At 36.8% G+C, this 25,827-nt stretch overlaps 1 protein-coding gene across 33 annotated transcripts in view; it reads right to left on the bottom strand.

Annotated features, from left to right (window-relative positions):
- Positions 1-14,180: 14,180 nt before the first annotated feature.
- Positions 14,181-25,827, bottom strand: part of Gulp1 (GULP PTB domain containing engulfment adaptor 1) — a 269,043-nt gene continuing 257,396 nt past the window's right edge. For all 33 annotated transcript variants that reach the window (XM_087565664.1, XM_087565648.1, XM_087565659.1 and 30 more), the window contains 1 exon segment: positions 14,181-16,055. In XM_087565664.1, the coding sequence (XP_087421790.1) occupies positions 15,984-16,055 (72 nt within the window). In that variant the 3' untranslated portion in view covers positions 14,181-15,983.

The raw sequence follows: 25,827 nt of genomic DNA, 5'->3' as shown, positions 1-25,827 counted from the left end.
CACATGTACTTTTTAGTTGTCTCTAGTAAATTATATCCTAATAGATGGAAAGGCACATGATAGCACATAAAATAGGAATAAAGTTAGAGTTCATCAACATCATGTTGAAATGGGTGAGACCATGAGAAGTGAGAGAAGTCTTATCAGTGAAAGTGATAGCAGCTATATTTGCAATAGGAAGTATGAGAAGTTTGATTCATATAAACCAAAGGTTCGTACTGCAAGGGGAATAGAGATGGAAAGCAAGCATTTATGCAGATTGTAACCATGTTTGTCTCAGTGTCCACAATGCTGAAGAAAGCAAAATTAGGCAGACACTCTGTCAGCAGTCGCTTGCTGTTCAACATTTGGGAGTTGCCTGAATACTCATATTTTCTAAGTGTTGTAGCCAAGTTTGGTTTTGGTTTAAATTTTTCCTTGAGATAAATTTCAAACCATAGAAAAAGCACAGAGTTGTGGGCTTACCAGCAAGGCAACCCAGATTGTACTTTGTGGGAGTTTTGTTCCTGCAGGACAATGGCTTTTGGCAGACACAGACCCCTTTCAAAAGACATGCTAATGGCTTTGATGGCAGGGTAGACCCTTCCTGGAACCAGCATCCATGTTTCCAATTATGTAGGTCTTGTAATGATTTGCTTAGTTCTGAACATTCACTTCTGAAAATATTGAATCCCCCTTTCATTAAAGATACCCTATAGAAAAAGCAGACACCTAAAATATCATATTTTTCAAGAGCCAAAGACAATAAAATTATTCTAACAAACTACTTCAAAAGAATATTTTTTACTTGTTCTTAAATCACTTAAAGGTACACAAAACAAATATAAAGTTAAATTTTGTGTTTTCATTATTACCTAAAGCAAGTGAGTTATTAAAATATACCAGTGCCTTCATATTCAGACATATATGTAGAATTTCTAGTAAAAGTTGCCATGAAACAAGTTTTTACCTAATTACATATGTTTCACATGTTCTTTTTCATATCCCCATTAACTGCATAACTAAATACCACTCAGGCTTTAAAGGGAAGGAAATGCAGGTTGAACATATGAAGTAATCTTTCTATGAACATTAAGTAGCAACTATTAGAGGCATCAACTGTCATTTAGCATATTCCTCAATACCAGCATTATGTTTTCTGCCCATTTCCACCTTTTCCTGTTGAGAGCATGTGTGTGATTGACTTTGATGCCTTATAGTAAATATATCTTCTGATGCTCAACCTTCAGAGAAAAATGAGTATTGCCATAGTTACTGTAAATATTTTATACTTTATGTGTTTAAAGGTTTTGGACTTTCGTTAACAATTCTAAAACCACACTCATCTTGGAGGCATGTGACTTCTGCAGTTCATACATACTGGTAATATTTTTAAAAATTAATAGGCTGCTCATGGCAGAACATGTTCAGATTTATAAAAATAATAGCAACAATGGCAGAAAGTTCCCCAATGTTTCACACATATTCGCCTATTTCACACTTCTTTTGTGTATTCATTATGACCATCAAGCTGATGTTGTTGCATTGCTAATAAATATCAACACGTTGGTCAGAGATCTTTTGTTTGTTCTAACTTCTTGCATCCATTCAGTATACTGATCATGGTTAATAGCCATGGTTCCTTGTTGTCTTGTTGTTGTTGGTTTTTTTTTTTTTTTAGTCCTGACAGCTTTTCAGCAGAAAGCCTTTATCTTGAAAATTAATGGACAGCTTGATTTTGTAACATTATTCTTCTAAAATTGGTCTGATTGCTGTGATAACTTTGTTTATCATTAACTTGAGATTATGGTTTGAGAAGTCAGCCCTTGGGATATATGCTATTTTCCTCATACTGCAGGAAAAGTCTGCATCTCCTCTGGCTGATGCTGTTCTGCTCTGACCTTTTCGTGGTTTTCCCCTTTAGTTAATACTGACTGGCTGCCCATACTTAAATGGAAAGTCATGACAGCGGAATGTTTACATAAAGCACTTCTATCTGTGAGCTTTCTTTTCTCCACAATTCTCAGTGACTTTATAGCAAGAGCAACTCACAGGTATTTATCTTTCAAGAGGGAAAGTACTCGACTCTGCTTTGATAAATTTTAATTTTTTCAGTCTCTTGGCATGAGAACTCTTTCTGTCTATTTTTGTGTTGTTTTGTGTTTTTATAAAATTGTAACATCATTTCCTTTGCTGTAATTTGTTTTGATTTATTATAAGGAATTTCTTACTTCCAGAAGTTGTAAAGTACCTCCAGTTCAGCTCACACTTTCCCCTGCCACATGTGACCAGGTTTCCTCAGGATGAGCAGCATTAAAACCAAGATCGTATCAGCAGATACACTCACTGCTGTGAAAGAGTCGTTGCATTTCTATTCACTCAGCTGATAAAAGTAGGAATGATATGTTTGTATATGAAACATTACATACACACGTGTCTCTCTCTCTTTTTTTAAGAGCACCAGGCATTTATTTCCTTCTGGCTTCACATCCAATCTGAAAGCCACTAGTTACTCCTATCGAACTGTTCCAGGAGTGGGCACATCTTACCTATGGCATTGTACTCCATAGGGCTCATAGCTGGGCATGAGAAGAACACTAATGCCTTCTTTTGCCCAGCAGCCTGTAGAGTGTCTTCTAGCACAACGACAGCTGAGCCAGTAGGGAGGACAAGTCCAGCTCAGTTCCAGCATGCTTTCTCTATTTCTTATATAACTTGTATAAGCTCTCTGGGGTGTCTTGGACCTTCCCTGACCAACATCTCATCAGCGTGGCAATGGGATTCTTGTTTGATAAACAATGGCTTCTAGAACCAGCATTGTGCAGCTACACAGGAGAGTGACCTTCTATTATTTTAAATGGGCTTACAAAGTAGCAGGTTTTCATTTGGCTTTCTCATATGCCCTTTACTATGGCGAAGTCTCCTTCCTTGCAAACACATATCAATAATTATATCTGCATTAAATTAAACTGGGTTCTTATTACCATCTCTAAATCTAATACATCACCATGCAGATGATTCTAGCTTTTGTTGTCTGCTTATCTACAACTACCCACACCAATGGTGAGAAACTTAGCTACTGCCACTCCTTCTTGCAATTACTTAATTCTTTAATCTAAGAGAACAAAAAGCTGAAGCTCCTAGTCCGGCAGATGCTAATCAAGCCTAAGCCTTCATAGCTCATATCTATCGCTTTTATCACTTTTACTGTAATTTACTTTCTAAAATTTTATTTTTTCTCACATACATTTATGCATGTGGTACTTGTATATTCTCTGTGGTTGAGCACATGGGTATGTGTAGATGTGCATGGATGGGTAAAAAGTTCAAGGGCCCAAAATGGTGTCAATAGCCTTCCTTGATTGCTCTTCCAGTTTCTCCTTTATGTAGGACATCTCAATAAAACCTAGAAATTACCATCATTGCTAATCTCAGTAGCCAGCTATCTTCACTTTTGGAGGCTGGAATTACATGTGAGTTGACACATCCACTGGGGACACATGTAGATTTAGGGAATCTGAGGACCAGTCTTGCTTGAGCAGCTAGTGCTTTAGCCACTGAGCCATCTCTTGTAAAGTTCTGTGATATTAAATAAATACAGTTTTATGTTCCTACAATTAGAGCATCAAACAGTTTCATTGTCACAGGAAATTCTCCTTTAAACTCAGGATACATGGCAGGTGACATCACTTTATTTTGCATTGATTCTGTCTTTTCCACTCTGACATTCCAGGAATCGTACACATTATGATGCTTTCAAACTGCCTACCTTCTGTGATATTTGTGACTTCTTATGTCTCATAGCTCATTTCAATTTTTTATGAATAACATTGTATACAGATTTGGGTATATCCAAAATTTTTATACTCTTATCTATTGGAACACACCTTGGTTCCTGCCAGTTTGGAACAATTATGAATATAATTATTATAAACATACAGGCTTCTGTGTAGATACCTATTTTTTATGGTTTTTTTCTTTTTTTAATTTTTTTAATTAGACGTATTTCTTTACCTTTATTTCAAATGGTATTCCCTTTCCTGGTTTCTTGTCCATAAGCCTGCATCTCCACCCCCTCCCCCATATAGCTGTTTCCCCCCATCAATCCCCCTTAACGTCCACCCCCGACATTCCCCTGCACTTGGGGGTCCAACCTTGATTTAGTTAGATTAAAAGCTAGGAATCTAAATTTTGTACTAAATCACAGAGTATATTTAATTGTGTAAGAAATCATAAAACCGCCTTTCAAATTTTCAGCAACATTTTACAAGTGATTCTTTCTCATTAAGTACCTGTGTCTTCTGTTGCTTCTCATATTCACTCCAAACAGAAGGATCAGATTGTGAAACCATCTTGAGTTGCATAAAGTCTCACTCAAAACAAGCAAGCAAATAATAAAGCAAAAAAAAATGAATCACATAAAAACCTCCAGACAATGTTTCAAGTATTTCTATGTTGGGTACTATGCATGTTCTGTGAGCAAAGTTCACTTATGCAGAAGAGCAGTACTTACATGTGTTCTGCTTGCTGGTAGGATTGGAAGCTGATAAAACCACTTTGGAAAACAATCTGGCGGTTCCTCAGAAAAGTGTAAATGGCTTTACGTGAACCCCAGCTGTACCACTTCTAGGCATATACCCAAAAGATGCTCCAACATATAGCAAGGATACATGCTCCACTATGTTTATAGCAGCCATATTTATATTATTTATAGGTAAATATATAAATATTTATTTATCATTTTATAATAGCCATATATAAATATTATTTAAAATAGCCAGAAGCTCAACAGAAGAATGGATACAGAAAATGTACATTTACACAATTTACTACTCAGCTATTAAAAGCAACAGTTTCTTAAAATTTGCAGGCAAATGGGTGGAACTAGAAAAATACCATTCTGAGTGAGGTAACACAGACACAAAAGGACACACATGGTATTTACTCACTGATAAATTGGTATTTGCACAAAAGCTCAGAATACCCACTATACAGTCCACAAACCATATGAAGCTTAAGAGGAAGGAAGACCAAACTGTGAATGCTTCATTCCTACGTAGAAGGGGAAACAGAATAATCACAGGAAATAGAGGGAGGAAGAAGGAACATGGGAGGGAGAGAAGATGGGGAGGGAAAAGGGGGGCAAGATCAGGTATGGGAAGGGAGAGAAGTCCAAAGTGTCAGGAAATTGAATATAAATATGTAGAAGTGGGGGATGGGGAACTGGGAGTAGTCTCACTAGAAAGTCTCAGACGCAAGGAATGTGAGAAATTCCAAGACCCCCAGTAGGAATGACATTAGCCAAAATACTCAACAAAGGGGAGAAAGAAACTGTAAAGTCCATCTCAGGTAGACAGTCATGGCCCCCACTTGAGGGATGGGACCCATCTCAAAATTTCTAACCCAGAATTGCTCCTATCTAAAGAAAAGTCAGGGACAAAAAAACATGGAATCAGAGATTAAAGGAAAGGCCATCCAGAGACTGTTACCCCTAGGGATCCATCATATCTGCAAACACCAAACCCAGTACTATTGCTGATGCCAAGAAGTGCTTTTACTCAGATGCAGATACTCACAGCCAGTCATCTGACTGGGCCAGGGACACCAAAGGAAGGACTGAAGGAGCTGAAGGGAATGCAACCCCACAGGAAGAACAAAATCAACTAACTAGATCACCCACAGCTCCCAGGACCTAAACAACCAACCAAAGAGAATACATGGAGAGATCCATGATTCTAGCTATGCACCCATAGTTGAGGATGGCCTTATCTGACATCAGTGGGAGGAGAGGCCCTTAGTCCTGTATAGGCTTAATGCCCTAGTGTAGGGGAATGCTAGAGAGGTGAGACAGGAGTGGTGAGTGGGTGGAGGAGCACTCCCACAGAGACAGACTAGAGGGGGATAGGATGAGGGTAGTTTGTGGAGGGGAAACCAGGAAGTGTGCTATCTTTTGAAATGTAAACACATAAAATGATTTACCAAAAAAGGAACAACTGATGGTGTCTTCAATTAACACTGGAGAACTTCAAACAAGACAAATAAAAGCCATTATTAATACTGCTTGAGTTCTTCACTTTAAAGTCACATTTTTGAAGTTTGATAGTAACCCTGACATATAATGCTGATCTCAAGCTTTTCAAACTGTGTTTTCCTAAGCCAAGCTGTTGGCATGATTTGTAAAGTAATGGTTTTGTTCTGAGAAATGTTGCTGCCATTATTAAGGGTCTGACTGCAGTGTTTCCAGATCACTGCCGTGAGCAGCCAGCCACTCATGAGCCTGCGGTTCCTCAACAGAACGGAGGATACTCTGTGATGAGAGCTGGGTGGAAAATGCTGCTGGCCTCACAGTGGCCCTTTTATTCACATAAACACCACAGTTTCTATTAAGATTCCTACAATTTTGGCAATCAAAAATAAATATTATCCTTGCCAATGTATGCTCATTATTCGTGACATTTTCTTTTGAAGATTTTTACCATTAGGAATGGGAAATTCTAAACAATTTGTCCAGCACATTCCCGAAATGAATATCATAAACTATATGTTACTTTCACCAGATTCAAAATCATTTTTCTGGAAGGCTTATTTGTGTACCAGCTTTTCTTTACCCACATATTTACATATAAGTAAATAGACTTTGCTGTTCCATTGGTGGAAACATTCACAACTAGACTCTAGATTCTCAAGAGTCCTAAACTGTCAGACTATGAACTGTTACAGTTATTTTATTCTTCACCCCACTCAAAACAAACAGGGTCTTACAATGTAACAATCTGTCTTAATTATTAAATACTTGACCCAAATATCATTTCAGCTACTCTCTGCTGCATGCTGTTCATTTTCATGAGAAACAACAGTGAACCAATGTATTTATTTTAAAGGCACTTGGTTGTTCTTGAGAGCAAGTACATTTGGCAATGGTAAAATATGAAAAATCTTTTGTTGCTTCATTTTGCTTGTGGTTAGATAATTTTCATGCAAAGGGGTTTTTTGTTCTTGTTGAAAATGGTCCTTTTTTTCACCTAATTTTTAGTTGGGAAACAGTGCAGGAAACAATCTGGTTTTGATGCAATATTTTTTGTGAACACGCGTATGTTCTAAATAAATTCAATTAGGTCATATGACTCACAAGCTTTCTGTGGTCTCATGGACTTTCTGTTTTGGTATAGAAATGGTTCAATTAATATTTCATGATTAGATATTTTTTAAATCACTCTTTTTAAACTACTGTATTTTAAATTTCTTTTCTAATTTGGCAAAACATTTCCTAATGGTTTGACCGTTTTGAGCAGCGGAATGAATGCTGGAGACCTTCAGTGTCGTAGAGCCAGCTGTTGTCTGTGTCTGCAGCTCTGTGACTGAGGCTAAGGACGGACTGAGGACATTGATGGGAAATGTACAGGGCAGGAGTTGCCCTTGGGAAAGCTGACGTGCAAGCCAGGACATTTATGGCATCTTCATTTCCATTCCCTTGTTGGTAAAACTTATCCCAGTGACGTTATTTGACTCCATTTCAAGAAAGACCTCCATCATTCACATTCATAGTCATGCTTATACCTTTTCTATTTATTTATTTATTTATTTATTTATTTATTTATTTATTTATTTATTTTTGTGAAACCTGGGCACAGAGGCAGATTGGTAGAAAACCTGCACTGGGAACAAACTCTCAGAATCGTGGTTTTGCTTCATGTAAATACTTCTGCGTTTGTTTTCCCAGGTCGTCTTGTTTTATGTTCTTTACTGTTTCGCTTTCAATGGTTAATGGTCAATTCAATTCAAGCCTTTATAATTTATTGATATGTATATCATTACCTCCAGATTCTGACATTATAGAAAGCCATGAATGTCTGTGAAGAGAAGTGCAGATTCTGGTGTTAGTTAGGTCATTCTGAAGTAGGCCTCCCAGTGTGTCCATGAAAAGAGGCAACTGAGATGCAGAGAAACAGAATTGTGTTTTTTATTTACGTTTTACGGTTGGTTGGGGATTTAGCTCAGTGGTAGAACGCTTGCCTATCGAGCGCAAGGCCCTGGGTTCGGTCCCCAGCTCCGGAAAAAAAAAAAAAGAAAGTGTAATTATTTACGTTTTACTTTGCCTACTAAAGAGGGATAACATTTTGTACATAAGATTGTAAGATGTTTGTGAAGAGATACAATTAAATGGAGAAAATACAAGACCTTTTCCAACAAATGTTTCTACTTCACTGGTTTATTTAGGGAGATGTTCTACTTAACTGTGCATCAAAGAGCTATCATTCATGAATTAATAAAGACATAATCTATTACATGGCTTCCTAAATCATGACATAATTTTTAAGGTTAAAGAACACACTATGTCAGAAATAGAATTACACAGAGTTCCAAAGTTTATTTCAATGTCTACCCATAGGTGTTTTAGAAAATTAAAACCTCAGTAATACGAAAAGGCAATCAGTGATTTGTCTTTCGTGGACATCTTAAAATCCTGAAAGAGTGATGTTATTTTCAGGTATTTCCCCTTTTAATTTTTTCATACGGAGAACAAATCTTTGGGCATTTTATGAAACAGGGAAGCTGAAGATTAATCACTGTAGAAACATCCTTTCCTATAATTATATCATTCCCATTACTTCTCTGGACCCAAAATGATCCAACTTGTCTGGAAAAATAAATGGGTCAGACATCTATGCAGCCATGTTCTTAAGCGTAAGTTGACATCTCAGATTTATGACCAGCCCTCAATACCTGTCACCTCCTATACTCTGTGCTTCCGCTGTCTAGTGAAATTCAATTTATCTTTCACTAAAGCAGCCAGGAAAAATAAATACACGGAGAGCTGAGTAGTTAAATGGAGTGTGTGTGGAGGGAGATATTCAATTTCACCAAAAGTTTGCTAAACTCTCTATACACACTCTGCCATACTATTCTGTAATTTTTAAATATTTGGAGATGCCGAGAGTAAACAAATGGCTTCCAATGTATATGCAAAGCAAAAATAAATGGAGAACAATGGAAAACAGCAGATTGTGCACAGGTCTAGAGTTCTCTACTTTCAACTATTATTAGACTCAGCCCTAACTGTCTTTTAAATTTTTCCCTTCCAAAATGTAGCCAAGTGACAAACATCTGTCTTTGTTTTCTTTGCAAGAAAGAACCAGAATCTCAATTGCCTCCAGGCCATCCAGACAATGATTTCAATTAGAACAAGTGACCTTTGGAAGTGAGTAGAACACAAAAGCCTTGACACACTGAGGGGAGAGTGTAGTCAACTGGGAAAGACTACGCTTGTTTTTATAAAATTGCTTGTGAAGAGGACAGTGAAACATTAAAAAAAGGTAAATAACTTAAAAAGAGAGTTATATCTGATGTAAAAACATGTACCCACATTACAGAATTAAAGTATAATTAAATTTTGAGTTTAAAACTATCAATATTTGATATACATTCTCAACAAATAAAGTACAGGTTCCTTGAATACTGGAAATTGGAATAGTTATGTAACATTGATCTTTTAGTGTTCAGAATCTGAAGCTAAATGATCATTGATTTTTTTTCTCAACTAGGTCAGTTTTCCTTGACCTATAATTCCACGGTAGCTGTTAGATGCTTCTAGACAGCTTTCGAGTATTTAATTTAGAAAATTATCACTGCAGTCAAAGTTAAACTGATCATTAGGAGCGGATGTCTTTAATACCAGCTTTCTGTAGGCAGAGGCACGGGAGTATGGATCTCTCTGAGTTTAAGGCAAGGTTCCTAGGGGGACCTTCTCTCACAAAAGGTAGTTAGGTAAGTGGGGAAGGGATGTTGTAAAGGAAAAATGTTATTTTCTTCTAATATTCACTTAGAAGGCTTGATATTATTTCTTATGCAACTGTGCAGAAGAAATTTGAGTCTACACTATCAGCAAGCACATGTTATGAAATCACAAATCCTTATACTGAGTGCTTACAGATGGATTGATGTGCTCAGCAGCAAAGAAGCTATAGAAATGGCAAGGCAACGTTCCTTCCTTCATCCATACTCAATGGATAATCTATATAATAGCTAACTGACATTTAAAAAGTGTTGCTTATATGAAGAACTATGGACAACTAAATAAAGTATTCTGAGAGTGGGAGAAATAGCCTTTCCATGGGAAGGGCACAAAAGCTATCCACACAATAGCAAGTGGTCAGTTCTGAAAACATACACACACATAATACAGTCAGAGTAAGGTGTGCTTAGGAATATATATACATATACATACATGTGTGTAACAAAAGTCAGTGAAAAAAGGAGGCTATAAATTTGAATGATAGCCACGAGGGGTATATAAAACAGTTTGGAGGGGGAAAAAAGAAAGGTGGAAGTGATAGGTGGAAGTGATATAATCATAGTATAATAACTAAACGAAATAAATGTAAATATAAATCAATATAAAAATAATCAACGTAGAAAAGCTATTTTGGAGAATGGTAAAAGCCTAGTATGAAAGTAATATCGATACTTCATAAAAAGTCATCTGAAAGCCTAGAAGTAGAAGGCTACAAGGAATTTAGACATTAGTGTGTTTGCTTAAATAAAAGATTTTACTGTAGCTGAATTCAAAGCAACTCCGTGCATAGAATTTCAGAACCAGGATATCATGGTATCTATATAATACCATATAATAAAAATAATCTATAATTATGAGCTATCTATTTCAATACATTATAAGAGTTTTCAAGAAGAAATGATTCAAAGTTTGTCTTGAATTATCTAAGAAGAAGACACTACTAAGAACACATGACGATGGGGGTCAATGCCAGCCATTACCACATTAGTAGCTCCTAGATGCTTACATAGGGGGTAGTTTGGTGGAGTCTCAGATTGTCAAAATTTAAAATCAGTCCAAAACACTGCAAGTAACTTAACAGAGGCCGGCATCCAAAATCTTGAATAAATAACGAAGTTGGAACTATGGATGGAAATAGTGGCACATAAAAATATTAATAGCCAATATTTGTTTCAGTTATGGGAATAACAAAAAGTAATATGTAGCAGCATTTAAAAATGCAACATCATAAAATTGTCAGGATATCTATTTCAATGTGAATTTACACTATATGATTAAAGAATTTTTATACTTAACAATTAAATTTAAACTTTTGTGTGTATCGGTCTGTGAACACAGAGGTGGGCACATGTGCACAGCATACATGTGAAGGTCAGAGCACAGCTTAGAAGAATCAGTTCCCATTGAGATATCTAAGTGAGGTCATCAATCTAGGTGGCAAACATCTTTACTCAAGAGCCATTTTCTCAGGCACAAGTTTTCATATTAGAAAAAATCCAAATCTACTGAAAGAACTAAAAATAAATAAGAAATATCTTTAGTGACCTGTTCTGATAAACCTCTTATGTGATACCTGACATCAGCTGCAGTTCAAGTTAATCATGTTTAAGCATAGTTTATTGTCTATGCTCCCAGAGAAGAAATTACTGGTTCGTGTGACATTTTCATTTATTAACACACACACACACACACACACACACACACACACACACACAATTTCTTTTGAAATTAAGAATCTTGTCAACAAATTAATGAATTTCCTAAATATTTTCTCACCTACATTTCATTTGTAAGATAAAGTCATGATATATAGATTTTATTGAATAAATTGATGCATAATTCGGTTTTCAAAGGCAGTGTATATGAGACTCACATGCTTAAACTATGTTTGGAAGAGTATCAAAATTCTTCTAGATAGTACAACAAGTGACAGTCCTATTATAAAGTTCATTTAGAAGACTGTCACCCAAAACAATCTAAAGGAAGAATCAAATATTTTACATTAATTTAATCATTTTATTTACTCTTAATATTTATAATCTTTTATATACAACTTAAACTATAATTAAATAATATCACAATTAATGATATTTATTATTTTGTTTTATCATTTATTCATTTATTCATTTATTTATTTATTTATTTAACACTCCAGATTTTATTCCCCTCTGACTGGTCCACATCCTGTACCTCCTCCCCACTACTCCACCATCTCCATGAGAATGTCCCCATCCCGCCAGACCTCTAAATTTCCTGGGGCCTCCAGTCTCTTGAGGGTTAGGTGCATCTTCTTCGAATGAACCCAGACCCACGAGTCCTCTGCTGTATGTGTTGGAGGCCTCATCTCAGCTGGGATATGCTGCCTGGTTGGTGATCCAGTGTCTGAGAGTACTTGGGGGGTCCAGGTTAATTGATACTGCTGGTCCTTCTACAGGCTTGACCCTCAGCTTCCTCCAGCTTTTCCCTAATTCAATCAACTAAACAGAACTCCAGTGGCTCACACACTAAGATCAAGAATTGATAAATGGGAAATCACGAAACTGGAAAGCTTAAGTAAGGCAAAGAACATAGTCAATAAGACAAATTGGCAACCTACAGATTGGGAAAAACCTTCACCCAACATCCAAAATATATAAAGAACTCAAGAAGCTTACCATCAAAAAAAAGAAAGAAAAGAAAGAAAGAAAGAAACCAAACCAACCCAAACAAAAATGGGGTATATAAACCAAGAATTCACAGCAGAGGAAGCTAGTGATCAAAGAAATGCAAATCGAAACAACCCTGAGATTCCACCTTAAACCAGTCAGAATGGCTAAGATCAAAACCTCAAGTGACAACACGTGTTAGAGAGGATGTAGAGAAAGAGGGACACTCCTCCAGTGCTGATGGGATTGCAAACTAATATAACCACTGTGGACATAAATTAGGAGATTCTTCAGAAAAACAGAAATAGACCTACCTAAAGACCCAGAAATACCACTCTTGGGAATATACTCAAAAGATGCCTCATCGTGCCACAGGGGCACGTGTTTCACTATGTTCATAGCAGCCTTATTTGTGAAAGTCAAAAGCTGGAAACTACCCAGATGTCCCAAACAGAAGAACAGATACAGACAATGTGGTTCATTTACACAATGGAATACTACTCAGCGATTAAGAATGAGGAGGACATCCTGAGTTTTGCAGGCAAATGGATGGAACTAGTAAATATCACTCTGAATGAGGTAACTCAGACCCCAAAGGACATGCATGGTATGTTCTCACTAATAACTGGATATTAGTCCCCCCCCAAAAAAAGGACAGAATCACCAAGATACAGTCCACAGAACTTAAAAAGGTCAACAAGTTGGGGCTGGGGATTTAGCTCAGTGGTAGAGCCCTTACCTAGGAAGCGCAAGGCCCTGGGTTCGGTCCCCAGCTCCGAAAAAAAAAAAGAACCAAAAAAAAAAAAAAGGTCAACAAGTTGAAGGGCCCAAGTGAGAACACCTCAATCACCCTTGGAAGGAGGAGGGAGACCAAAGCAACCAAAAGTAGGGAAGGAGGGAGGGAGGAACAGGGGAGGTAAAGGGAATGGGATTGGGGGGAGAGGGGAACGTGATCTGGTATTGGGCGGCAGAAAAGGACTGAAGCCCTGAGGAACAGCAGAAAGAATGAAAACTGGTGACCTCGGGAGGAAGGAGGTTGGTAGAACCCTCCAGAATGTAACAGAGACCTGAGAAATGAGATAATCTCAGGACTCAAGGTGGAGGACCCAAGATGAAATGCCCTACAGTAAGGAGAGGGAACTTGTTGAGCCCATCTCCAGCAGAAAGACAGGGCATCAAATGAGGGATGGGGTTTCTATCCCACAGTCAAAACTCTAACCCATAATTCTTCCTGTCTGAAAGAAATACAGGGATGGAAATGGAGATGAGCCTGAGGAAAAAAGATCCAGTGACAGGCCCAAAATGGGATCCAGCTCAAGGGGAGGCCTAAAGACCTGACACCATTGCTGAGGATATGGGGCAGCCACAAAAATGGACCTATAATGGCTACCCTCCAAAAAACCCAACAAGCATCTGAAAGAGTCAGATGCAGATATGTGCACTCAACCAATGAACAAAAGCTGCTGACCCCTCTGGTTGAATTAGGGACAATCAATTTTGAAAAGTGATCTTTGTACAACTATTGCATCAGATGCTTCTGCTAAAAGAAACCAAACTATTGTCTTTGCCATCATCAGCACCGTCTCCATATTTGCACAACTGGGTGAGATTTACTCACAAAACTGAGATGTGTGTGGGCTGAGGAAAATAAGACCCAAGTTAAACTTTCCCTCTCTATCCTTCCAGCTCCAACTAGGGAATGAAATATTAACCATTTAGCTTTAGAATATATTTATAGATTGTTAAATGAGCAAATCACGCAGTTTAATTTATTTAAAATCCTTTATTTTCAGCAAAATCAAACATATCGTTGAGTTTACATAGAAATTAAATTTCCAATCATGTCTTCATTAAAAATTCACTGGTGAAGTAAATGTTCATATTAATGACCAATTTTATGTATTATTTGATCATGCCAGTAGCAGAACAGATCACCATTAAAAACAGGTAAGTAACATACAGTAAATGTGCAAATATCATCTTAGTATTCTATCGTGTTACAATTGATACTAAATGTTTGCTAAATACATATCTATTACATAAAGCCTTTAAAAGTACAAGAAAAATACAAATTCTATCTGTTAAAAAAGCCATATAGATGGCCTCTAAACGTCCTCATTATACAAATTCCAAAGTACTAGTTGAGAATCAAGAACTTCAAAGAGTTTCTGATGAAACACACAGTACCTGCTAATTAAGGTTTAACTTAGCAGGTGTAACAGAACGTCAGCAGGAAGGCTCATGTATGTCATAGAGCATAATCATTCAAACAGAAAGTTGGGTAAGCCCATTGATTTCTGTTCTGCTTCTACTGAAAAGGTACCTGTAACACTTCCATAAGTCTCCGGCAGTAAACATATTTACTTAGTTTTGGTAAAATTCTCACAAACTAAGCCCAGATTTTCATTACTTTATTTTCCTTCTTTGTGATAAACCAAATTAGAACTTTCGACAGTCATTTTTTTTCTGCACTGGTAGTATTTTACATCGTGGGGAAATATTTTGGAAGCATATACGTTCAAAGGACAGGTTCATTAGTACATCAGAATGAGTTCTGGAAAGTTTTATTGCTCATAGTCAAGACGAAGATGATGAGTTTTGTTTTGTGTGGAAAAATGAAATTCTGACTTAAAGCAAATAAAAATTAAAATTGTTGAATTTTCTTAAATTTAAGTAAAATACCCCACCAAAATTTTAAGATATAAAAACTAATGTGGCATTGATGCATAAGATGGGTGAGAGTAATGCCACGTCACATGATAACTGCAGAATATTGGTTACATAAGCACAGGCAATAGGCATTACATCTGCAGAAAGCAAAAACTTCATTTCTTAAAATACTGGAGCAGAGGCTAACCCAGAGTGCATATTAGAAATGAATTTTTAAGTTTTCCAAGGAAGCAATTTTTCCTCAATTGTTACTTTTGAGACAAATTAAACATTTGCATAATATAACTTGAATGACTGATATTATTTTATATTTACCAATATTCTAAATATGTTTATGTGATTACTACTAAAACCTATTTTCTTATTTTACCAGATAGAATTTAGTAAGCTGGTAGCGTAATAGCTAAAATTTAGACTTTCATAATGAGGCAAACTTTTTAATCACAAATAGCATACAGCTAAAAACTGGTAGCCTGTTTATTGGTGTCAAAATAGAGCATGTATATTGGCCTGTCTCTTCAGGTATTTGGAAGATATCTAGGTATGGCGTTTTGGGACAATGATAATGAACTAATATCCTGAGGATGAGCTTAAATGTCAAGGTAATGATAATTTAAAATGCAAATAAGGCAGACATTTATGAAACTTGCCTTTCAATTACAAATTTACCAACAACAAAGAAGGAAACATAAAAGTCCAATATACATTATACTGAGTCCTGTTTAAAATAAAAGATAAATCAACAGTGAAATTGAGGAGAATGTTACTTCAACAAATCTAAAAACATTTATATATTCAAAAATATATTGGCACAAGTATAATAGCTGTCTTAAAATAATGAATGATATATATGTATATAAACAAAATAAGTATGTCAGGATCACTCATTTGTGATGTCAGCACCTGCTGTCTAATGGGTCGAGACAAAATACTGTTCCTTCAAGAGTTAGTCCCATTTTGAACCCCTCCTGTAAAGTAGAATAAAATTGTTATAGTGTAAATAATAATGACAAAGGAAATCATATTATCATATCAATAAGCAAAAGAGACTATAAACAAAGTTATAATATTTGGGTTTATAGTAAATGCAAATTTTGACTTATCAAAATTTTATACAGATAAAATTATGTGAGTTCTTTTATACTACGAAACATTTTTTTTGTCTAAAGTATATGAGATGAACATGCATAAGAAAATACCATTTTAAGACATGACACAGTTTTAAGATATCCATTTCTTTTGTAGTACACATTTTCAATATTTCAAGTTACTATAATTACTAGTTTTTAAAATTTGTGTGTGTGTGTCTGTGTGTGTGTGTGCCTGTGTGTATGCATCTAAGTTTGTAACCAGAAGACCCAAAGATGGTACTGCATATCCTGAAGTTGTAGATCTGTTTTTGATTTGTAGATGAGCCATTTTTGTCAGTGCTGGAAACTGAATTCAGGTCCAATGGACGAGTAAATAGTTTTCACTAAGTTACTTGTGTAGAACCTCTATGAGTGAGAGTTCACAGAAGCCTGATAACATTCGTGTTTTCCTTCTGGCTACAACAGTCCACATCCAGGGTAAAATACTTTTGCAAAGAGAGTGCTATACTCCAAACAGGATGTAACACCATGGACCAGTATACATTCTGAGAGCTGCCCATCAGTTCTGCTGCTGCTGTTCCTTCACAATCATTTTTCTTATTATTTTTAGTTTTGAAATTATAATTGTAATTACACCATTTTCCCATCCATTTTCTCCTTATAAAATCTTTATAGACCACCTCCTTGCTCTCTTGTAAATTCATGGCCTCTTTTTTATAATTGTTTATCTATCTATCTATCTATCTATCTATCTATCTATCTATCTATCTATCCTAGGAATCTATATATATAGTTTTGTCTTTGACTTCTGATCACCTAGCATTCTTTTGAAAGTAAGATGAAATTTAATTATTGAATTTTAAGTGAATAATTCTCTCTCTCCTTACCTTTCTCTCATTTTATTCTTCCTTTATCCCTTCTTTCATTTTTGTTACTTGGCTGGGGAGGGGGTGGTTGTTTGGTTTGGTTTGGTTTCTTTGAAGCAAGGTTTCTCTGAATAAACCTGGCTGTTCTGGAACTCACTTTGTAGACTAGGGTGACGTTGAACTCAGAGATTGACCTACCTCTGCCTTTTGAATTCTGAGATTAAAGGAATGTGGCATTACACCTGACTTTTTTCTACTTTGCAAAGAAAAATTAAATTATAAACTGTCTCTGAGACTCCAGTCGCTCTCCAACCTCATCTTGCCTCTAAATCAATGCTCACTGGCTTACAAAGAAACACAGATCTGTGCTAATCAGTGGAATACAGGTCACATTGTAGGTTTCTTTGGGAGTCATTGTGAAAGTACTTCATTACTTTCATTTACAACCAGCATTTAATACATATATAGTTATGTAATGCAAGCATCATCATGTACAAAAGAAATCACATCTATAGTCAATGTTCAGAGACCCTCATTATGATTATTGCACACAGACTATATAGCAGTATTAGTACGGAAAAGATTTATAAACTTCTTCCTATGACTTAGATGCAAATCATATTCAACTGGGTAATGATCACAGTAGTTATTAATCATTTTAAAAGTCTGTAGTATAATAAGAACTATTGCTATGTGTATTTGTGAATAGTAATTAAATAGTTTTCAAAGTGAATACTAAAAATAATACTATTTTTTCAAACATCTGTTTTCTATCTGGAGACAGATCTGCCCCGACACCCAGAGTAACTGGGTGCCCTAAGATCCAGGGACAAAGGAACCCCCACCAAGCCGGTGACTCAGGTTCCTTCTGGTCTGAACCTGGACCTTGAGCAAACTGAGGTGCTGGGTCTGCATACGATTTTACAACCTCCTAAGGAAGCCCTACTCCCGGGTGCTCAGAAACACCCAGGATCACAGGATCACTGGATCACAGAGGAATCTCAACTCTCAGGAGATGGGATACAACCAGGAGTACTGCAACACTGACACACTCAAGATCACAGTTGAAGCTACAACACCTTTCCCAACACCCAGTGTAACTAGGACCCCAAGAGGAACCAGGAAAACACATATACCCACCCAGCAAGAGGCACAGGTCACTTCTAACTTGCACCTGTGCACGGAGCAAAACCAGGGCTTTGGTTCCCCACCCACTCCTGCAACACCTTGAGAAAGCATGACTCCCAGGGAATCTGACAGAACAGAATCTCAGGATCTTGGTCACACCAGAATTTCAGGATCCCAAAATCAGCTTGCTCCCTGGAGTTCTGACACACCCAGAATCTCATGATCACAGGATTCCAGCATCCCAGGATCACAGAGACAGCTAGACTCTTAGGAGTTGTGACACAACCAGGATCACAGGAGGGACAGGCTCCAGTCAGAGGCAACAGGGGCAGGTAGAACTAGACATAACCAGATGGTGAGAGGCAAGTGCAAGAACATGAGAAACAGAAACCAAAGATACTTGGCATCATCAGAGCCCAGTTCTCCCACCACAGCAAATACTAGATACACGATCACACCAGAAAAGCAAGATTCGGATTTAAAATCACATCTAATGATGATGATAGAGGACTTTAAGAAGGACATCAATAACTCCTTTAAAGAAATACAGAAGGACACAGGTAAACAGGTAGAAGCCATTAAAGAGGAAATACAAAAACCCCTTAAAGAATTAAAGGAAAACACAACTAAACTGGTGAAGGACTTGAACAAAAAACATCCAGGATTTAAAAATGGAAATAGAAACAATAATGAAAACACAAAGGGAGACAACCCTGGAAATATAAAACCTAGGAAAGAGAGCAGGAGTCATAGATTCAAGAGATAGAAGAGAGAAGCTCAGGTGCAGAAGACACCATAGAAAACATTGACACAACAAAGAAAATGCAAAATGCAAAAAGCTCCTAACCCAAAAAATCGAGGAAATCAGGGACACAATGAAAAGACCAAACCTAAGAAAATAGGTATAGAAGAGAGCAAAGATTGACAACTTAAAGGGCCAGTAAATATCTTTAACAAAATTATAGAAGAAAACTTCCCTAATCTAAAGAAAGAGATGCCATGAACATAATGGAAGCTTACAAAACTCCAAATAACTGGACCAGAAAAGAAATTACTTCTGTCACATAATAATCAAAACATCAAATGCACAAATCAAAGAATGAATATTAAAAGCAGTAAGGTAAGAAGGTCTAGCAACATATAAAGGCAGACCTATCAGAATAACACCAGACTTTTCACCAGAGACTTTGAAAACCAAAAGATCCTAGGCAGATGTCATACAAATCCTAAGAGAACACAAATGGCAACCCAGGGTGATACACACAGGAAAATTCTCAATGTAGTTGAAAAAAAAGATATTCCATAAAAACAGATTTACACAATATTGTTCCACAAAGCCAGCCCTTTGAAGGATAATAGATGGAAAGCTCCAGCACAAGGAGGGAAACTAGACCCTAGAAAATGTAAGAAAGTAATGTTCTTTCAACAAACTCAAAAGGAGATAGCCACACAAAAATAATTACACCTCTAACACAGGAATTAGTTCTAATTGACAGGAAGCAACAATCACTTTACCTAAAGATCACTAAGTAATATACTCACTTCCCCAATAAAAAGACATAGGCTGACTAGATAAGTAAACAGGACCCAGCATTTTGTTGCACACAGAAAACACACCTCAGTGATAAAAAGTCACTATCTCATAGTGAAAGGCTGGAAAAAAATTTCAAAGCAAATGGCTCCAAGAAACAAGTTGGAATAAATATTCTAATATCAAATAATATCAACTTTCAACCAAATTTATCCAAAATGATAAGAAGGATACTTCATACTCATCAAAGGAAAAATTCACCAAGATGAATTCTCAATTCTGATCATCTATGTTACAAATGCAAGGGCCACCACATTCACAAAAGAACATTTGCTAAAGCTCAAAGCACACATTGCACCTCATACAATAATAATCACATACTTCAACACCCAACTCTCTTCAGTGGACAGATCATGGAAACAGAAACTAAACAGAGACAGTGGAACTAACTGAATTTATGAACCAAGTGGATTTAACAGATATCTACAGAACATTTTATCCTAAAACCAAAGAATATACCTTCTTCTCATCACCTCAGGGCACCTTCTCCAATATTGAACATTTAATTGGTCACAAAACAGGCCTCAACAGATACAAGAATATTGTAATAATCCCATGCATCCTATCATGATCATGATGGACTAAGGCCAGTCTTCAATATCAACAAAAACAACAAAAAGCCCACATGCATGGGGAAGCTGAACAATGCTCTACTCAATGATAACTTGGTCGAGGAAGAAATGAAGAAGTTAAAGACTTTAGAATTTAATGAAAATGTTGACATTTCATACCAAAAATTATGGGAAACAATGATAGCAGTGCTTTGAGAAAAATTCATAGCTCTGATTGCCTCCAAAAAGAAACTGGAGAGAGCATGCACTAGTATCTTGACAACACAACTGAAAGCTCTAGAACAAAAAAAAGAAAAGGAAAGGAAAGAAAGAAAGGAAGGAAGGAAGGAAGGAAGGAAGGAAGGAAGGAAGGAAGGAAGAAAGGAAGGAAGGAAGAAACAAAATACACCCAAGAGGAGTAGAAGACTGGAAATAATCAAATTCAGAGACGAAATCAACCAAGTAGAAACAAAAAGAACTATATAAAGAGTCAACAAAACCAGGAACTGGATCTTTGAAAAAACCAAATAGATAGATAAACCTTCAGTCAGACTAACCAGAGGGCACGAGGAGGGTATCAAAATTAACAAAATCAGAAATGAAAAGGGACACATAACAACAGAAACAGGAAATTCAAAAAATCATCAGATCCTAATACAAAGCCCAATGCTCAAAACAACGGGAAAATCTGGATGAAATGGACAATTTTCTAGACAGATAGAAGGTAACAAAGTTAAATAAGGATCAGATAAACCATCTAAACAGTACCAAAACCCCTAAAGAAATAAATGCAGTTTTTAACAGTCACCCAACCAAAAAAAGCCCAGGACCAGATGGGTTTAGTGCAGAATTCTATCAGACCTTCAAAAAAAAGATTTAATATCAATACTCTTCAAAGTTTCAAAGTATTCCAAAAAATAGAAACAGAAGGAACACTATCCAATTCATTCTATGAAGCTACAGTTATGCTTATACTTAAACCACACAAAAAGCAAAAGAAAGAGAACATCAGAACAAATTACCTTATGAATATCAATGCAAATATACTCAATAAAATTCTCCCGACCTGAATTCAGGAACACATCAAAACAATCATCCATCATGATCAAGTAGGCTTCATCCTGGGATGCAGGGATGGTTTAATATACATAAATCCATCAACGTAATCCACTATATAAACAAACTCAAAGAAAAAAAACCAGGTGACCATCTTATTAGATGCTGAGAAATCATTTGACAAACTTCAATACCACCTCATGGTAAACATCTTGGAAAGATCAGGAATTCAAGTCCCATACCTAAACATAGTAAAAGCAATATAGAGCAAACCAGTAGCCAACATAAAACTAAATGGAGAGAAACTTAAAGCAATCCCACTAAAATCAGGGACTAGACAAGGCTGCCAACATTCCTTATCTATTCAATATAGGACTCAAAGTTCTAGCCAGAGCAATTAAACAACAAAAGGATGCCAAAGGGATACAATTGGAAAGGGAAAAAAAATCAAGATTATCACTATTTGCAAATGATATGACAGTATCCTTAAGTGCCTCCAAAAGTTCCACTAGAGAACTACTAAGTCTGATAAACAACTTCAGCAAAGTGACTGGGCATAAAATTAACTCAAACAAATCATTAGCCTCATTTACTCAAAGGATAGACAGGCTGAGAAAGAAATTAGGGAAACGACACCCTTTAAATAGTCACAAAAATATAAAAAAATTTGGTGTAACCCTAACGAAACAAATAAAAGATCTGTATGACAAGAACTTCAAGTCTCTGAAGATAGAAATCAAAGAAGATCTCAGAAGATTGAAAGACCTCCCATGCTCATGGATTGGCGGGATTAATATAGTAAAAATGGCCATCTTGCCTAAAGCAATCCACAGATTTAATGCAATCCCCATCAAATTTCCAATTCAATTCTTCATAGAGTTAGAATGAGTAATTTGCAAATTCATTTGGAATAACAAAAAACCCAGGATAAAGAAAACTATTCTCAACAATAAATGAACTTCTGTGGGAATCACCATGTAGGGATGTAATAGCTCAAGCTGTATTACAGAGCAATGGTGATAAAAACTGTATTGTATTGGTTTAGAGCCAGGCAGGCAGATCAATGGAATGGGATTAGAGACCCAGAAATGAGCATGCACTCCTATGGTCACTTGATTTTTGACTATCCAGTGGAACAAAAGACAGCATTTCAAAATATGGCGCTTGTTCAACTGGTGATCAACATGTAGAAGAATGTAAATCAATCTATTCTTATCACCTTGTACAAAAGCTCAAGACCAAGTGGATCAAGGATTTCCACATAAAACCCCATGCACTGAAACTAATAGAAGAGAAAATGAGGAAGAGCTTCGAACACTTGGACACAGGGGAACATTTCATAAATAAAACACCAGTGGTTTATGATCTAAGGTCAACAACAGAAATGGGACATCATAAAATTGCAAAGCTTCTGTAAGACAAAGGACACTGTCAATAGGACAAAAAATCAATCAACAGATTGAAAAAAGATCTTTACCAATCCTACATCCAATAGAGGGCTAATTTCCAATACATTCAAAAAGCTCAAGAAGGTAGATTCCAGAGAGTCAAATAACCCTATTAAATGGCATACAGAGCTAAACAAAGAATTCTCAAATGAGGAATATCAAATGGTCAAGAAGCATCCAAAGAAAATTTCAACATCCTTAGTCATCAGGGAAATGCAAATCAAAATAACCCTGAGAATCCACCTCACACCAGTCAGAATTACTAAGATCAAAATCTCAGGTGACAATAGATGCTGGTGAGAATGTGGAGAAAGAGGAACACTCCTCCATTCCTGGTGGGATTGCAAGCTGGTACAACCACTCTGAAAATAGTCTATTGGCTCCTCAGAAAATTGAACATTGTCCTACCTTAGGACCTAGCTATACCACTCCTGGGCATAAACCCAAGGGATGTTCCAAATATAACAATGACCCATGAACATATACCCAAAAGATGCCCCAACATATAACAAAGACACATGCTCCACTATGTTCATAGCAGCCTTATTTACAATAGCCAGAAGCTGGAAAGAACCCAGATGCCCTTCCGCAGAGGAATGGATACAGAAAATGTGGTACATCTACCCAATAGAGTACTACTCAGCTATAGAAAACAGTTACTTCATGAAATTCATAGGCAAATGGATGGAACTAGAAAATATCTTCCTGAGTGATGTAACCCAATCACAAAATAACACACATGATATGCACTCATTGATAAGTGAATATTAGCCCAAAAGCTCAGAATACCCAAGATACAATTACACATCACATGAAACTGAAGAAGGAAGATCAAAGTTTGGACGCTTCAGTCCTTCTTAGAAGGGGGAATAATACTCAGAGGAGGATATAAAGAAACAAAGTGTGGGTGAGAGACTGAATGAAAGGCTATCTAGTGACTGTTCCACCTAGGGATCTATCCCATATACAGTCACCCAAACCAGACGCTATTGTAGATGCCAAGAAGTGCATGCTGACAGTAGCCTGATATAGCTATCTCCTGAGAGCCTCTGTAAGACCTTGACAAATACAGTGGCTGATGATCGGAGCCAACCTTTTGACAGAGAATGGGGTCCACAATGGAATAAAGGACTGAAGGATCTAAAGGGATTTGGCAACCCTATAAAAAAAACAACAATATCAACCAATCAGACCACCCCACCCTCATAGCTCCCAAGGACTAAACCACCAACCTAAGTGTTCACATGGAGCGACCCATGCCTCCAGCTGCATATGTAGTAGAAAGTGGCCTTGTTGGGCATCAATGGGAGGAGAGGCTCTTAGTCCTATGAAGCCCTGATGTCCCAGTGTAGGGGAATACTAGGGCAGGGAGGCTGGAGGGAGTGGGTGGGTTGCTGGGGGAGCATCCTCATAGAAGGAGAGGGAGGGGGGATGAGATAAGTGGTTTCTGGAGGGGAAACTGCGAAAGTAGATAATGTTGGAAATGTAAATAGAGAAAATATCCAATAAAAATATCTAGAAAAGGAAAATATCAAGTATCAAGTTTAGTTTCAAATTAGTATGACTTACTGTGGAGATGCTAAATTATAATCTAACCTTGATCTAGAAAGCATTTAGACTTCATGCTTCTCAACAAATTCACTCATACTATTTATTTAAAAATTGTCTGTTAATTAAAATTGGCACTTAGTTTTAAAAAGTTATTTGTCTATTTTGATTAAATAAAATACATTTACACATGTGTTTGATGATTGTGACTCTTTCTCTGAGTCAGTGCTTATTATTCATGAAATAAGTGTTTGGCCTCCCAATCATTTGTCTACTCTTTTAATTATACACTTGCATGTAGGTGCTTGTGTATGTATAGGTTTGCATGCACACATATGTAGATGCATTGGAAGCTAGAGACCAATTTTGAATATCATTCCCCAGGAATGCCCCAAACCTCCTTGAGGCACTGGCCTGGAGGTACTGCTTATATTTCATTTATACATAGGTTCCCAAATTTTTAAACAATTGACTTGATATTTGTGTACAATTCTTTCATCCTTTTTAGACTCACCATTGTTTGAAAACATATTACGATATTTTATGCATGTGTGCATCTTTGCACATGTGTTCAGGTGATTTGTATACTCATTTGTTAAAATGTATGTGCAAGTTTAGGCATACTTATGCATGTATATGGCTTATATAATGATGCCAGAGATCAAGATTGGCTGTTATTTTTTAGGAATATCTTCCATGTCATTGGCTTGAAACTTTCCTGTTAGGCTATATTGCCTAGACAATGTGCCCCAGGAAACATCTGTGTCTCTCTTTCTAGTGATGGGGTTACCCTGTATTTTTATGTGGGATCTGAGACTAAGGTTCTCATGTTTGCATGGCAACAACTTTGCCACCTGAGTTTTCCTCAACTTCTCTTTCATTATTGCAATTCATAAAATATACTCACGGCTATAACTTCTAGTTTGTTCCTTTGTCTGACAAAGACACATAGTTTGCAGTTTAAATTATGTTACATCCTAAGACAGAAGCAGATACTAACACGAAATCACTGAAGATGTGGAGATCCTTACGGTTGATTTAGGGGAAGGATTGAAGAAGCTGAGGGGAGTGACCCCAGCAGTCTCAACTAACCAGACCCAGGGAGCTCCCAGAGACTGAGCCACCAACCAGGAGTATACACAGGACTGTCTGAGACCCCTGGCAAAAATATAGCAGAGGTCTTCCTGGTCAGTTCTTAGTGGGAAAAGATGTACTTAATCCTTGAAAGATTTGAGGCCACAGAGAAACGGGAGGCCTAGGGTGTGTGGGGAACACCCTCTTGGTGGCAAAGAGAAGGAGAAATAGGATGGGAAACTGTCAGAGGAGGAGACTGAAGGGAGGCAAATGACTGGAATGTAAATAAATAATAAAAGTTGAAAAACATAAATTATGTCACATCAAATAACTATTTGATTGATGTTAAAATATATTAAATGGCTCAACTATTTGAAATAAAATATG

Source organism: Rattus norvegicus, chromosome 9, assembly GCF_021556685.1.
Source record: "Rattus norvegicus strain SHRSP/BbbUtx chromosome 9, alternate assembly SHRSP_T2T, whole genome shotgun sequence".
Lineage (NCBI taxonomy): Eukaryota > Metazoa > Chordata > Mammalia > Rodentia > Muridae > Rattus > Rattus norvegicus.
The sequence above is the reverse complement of the archived record's forward strand: the minus strand, read 5'-3'. Positions and strand labels throughout refer to the sequence as shown.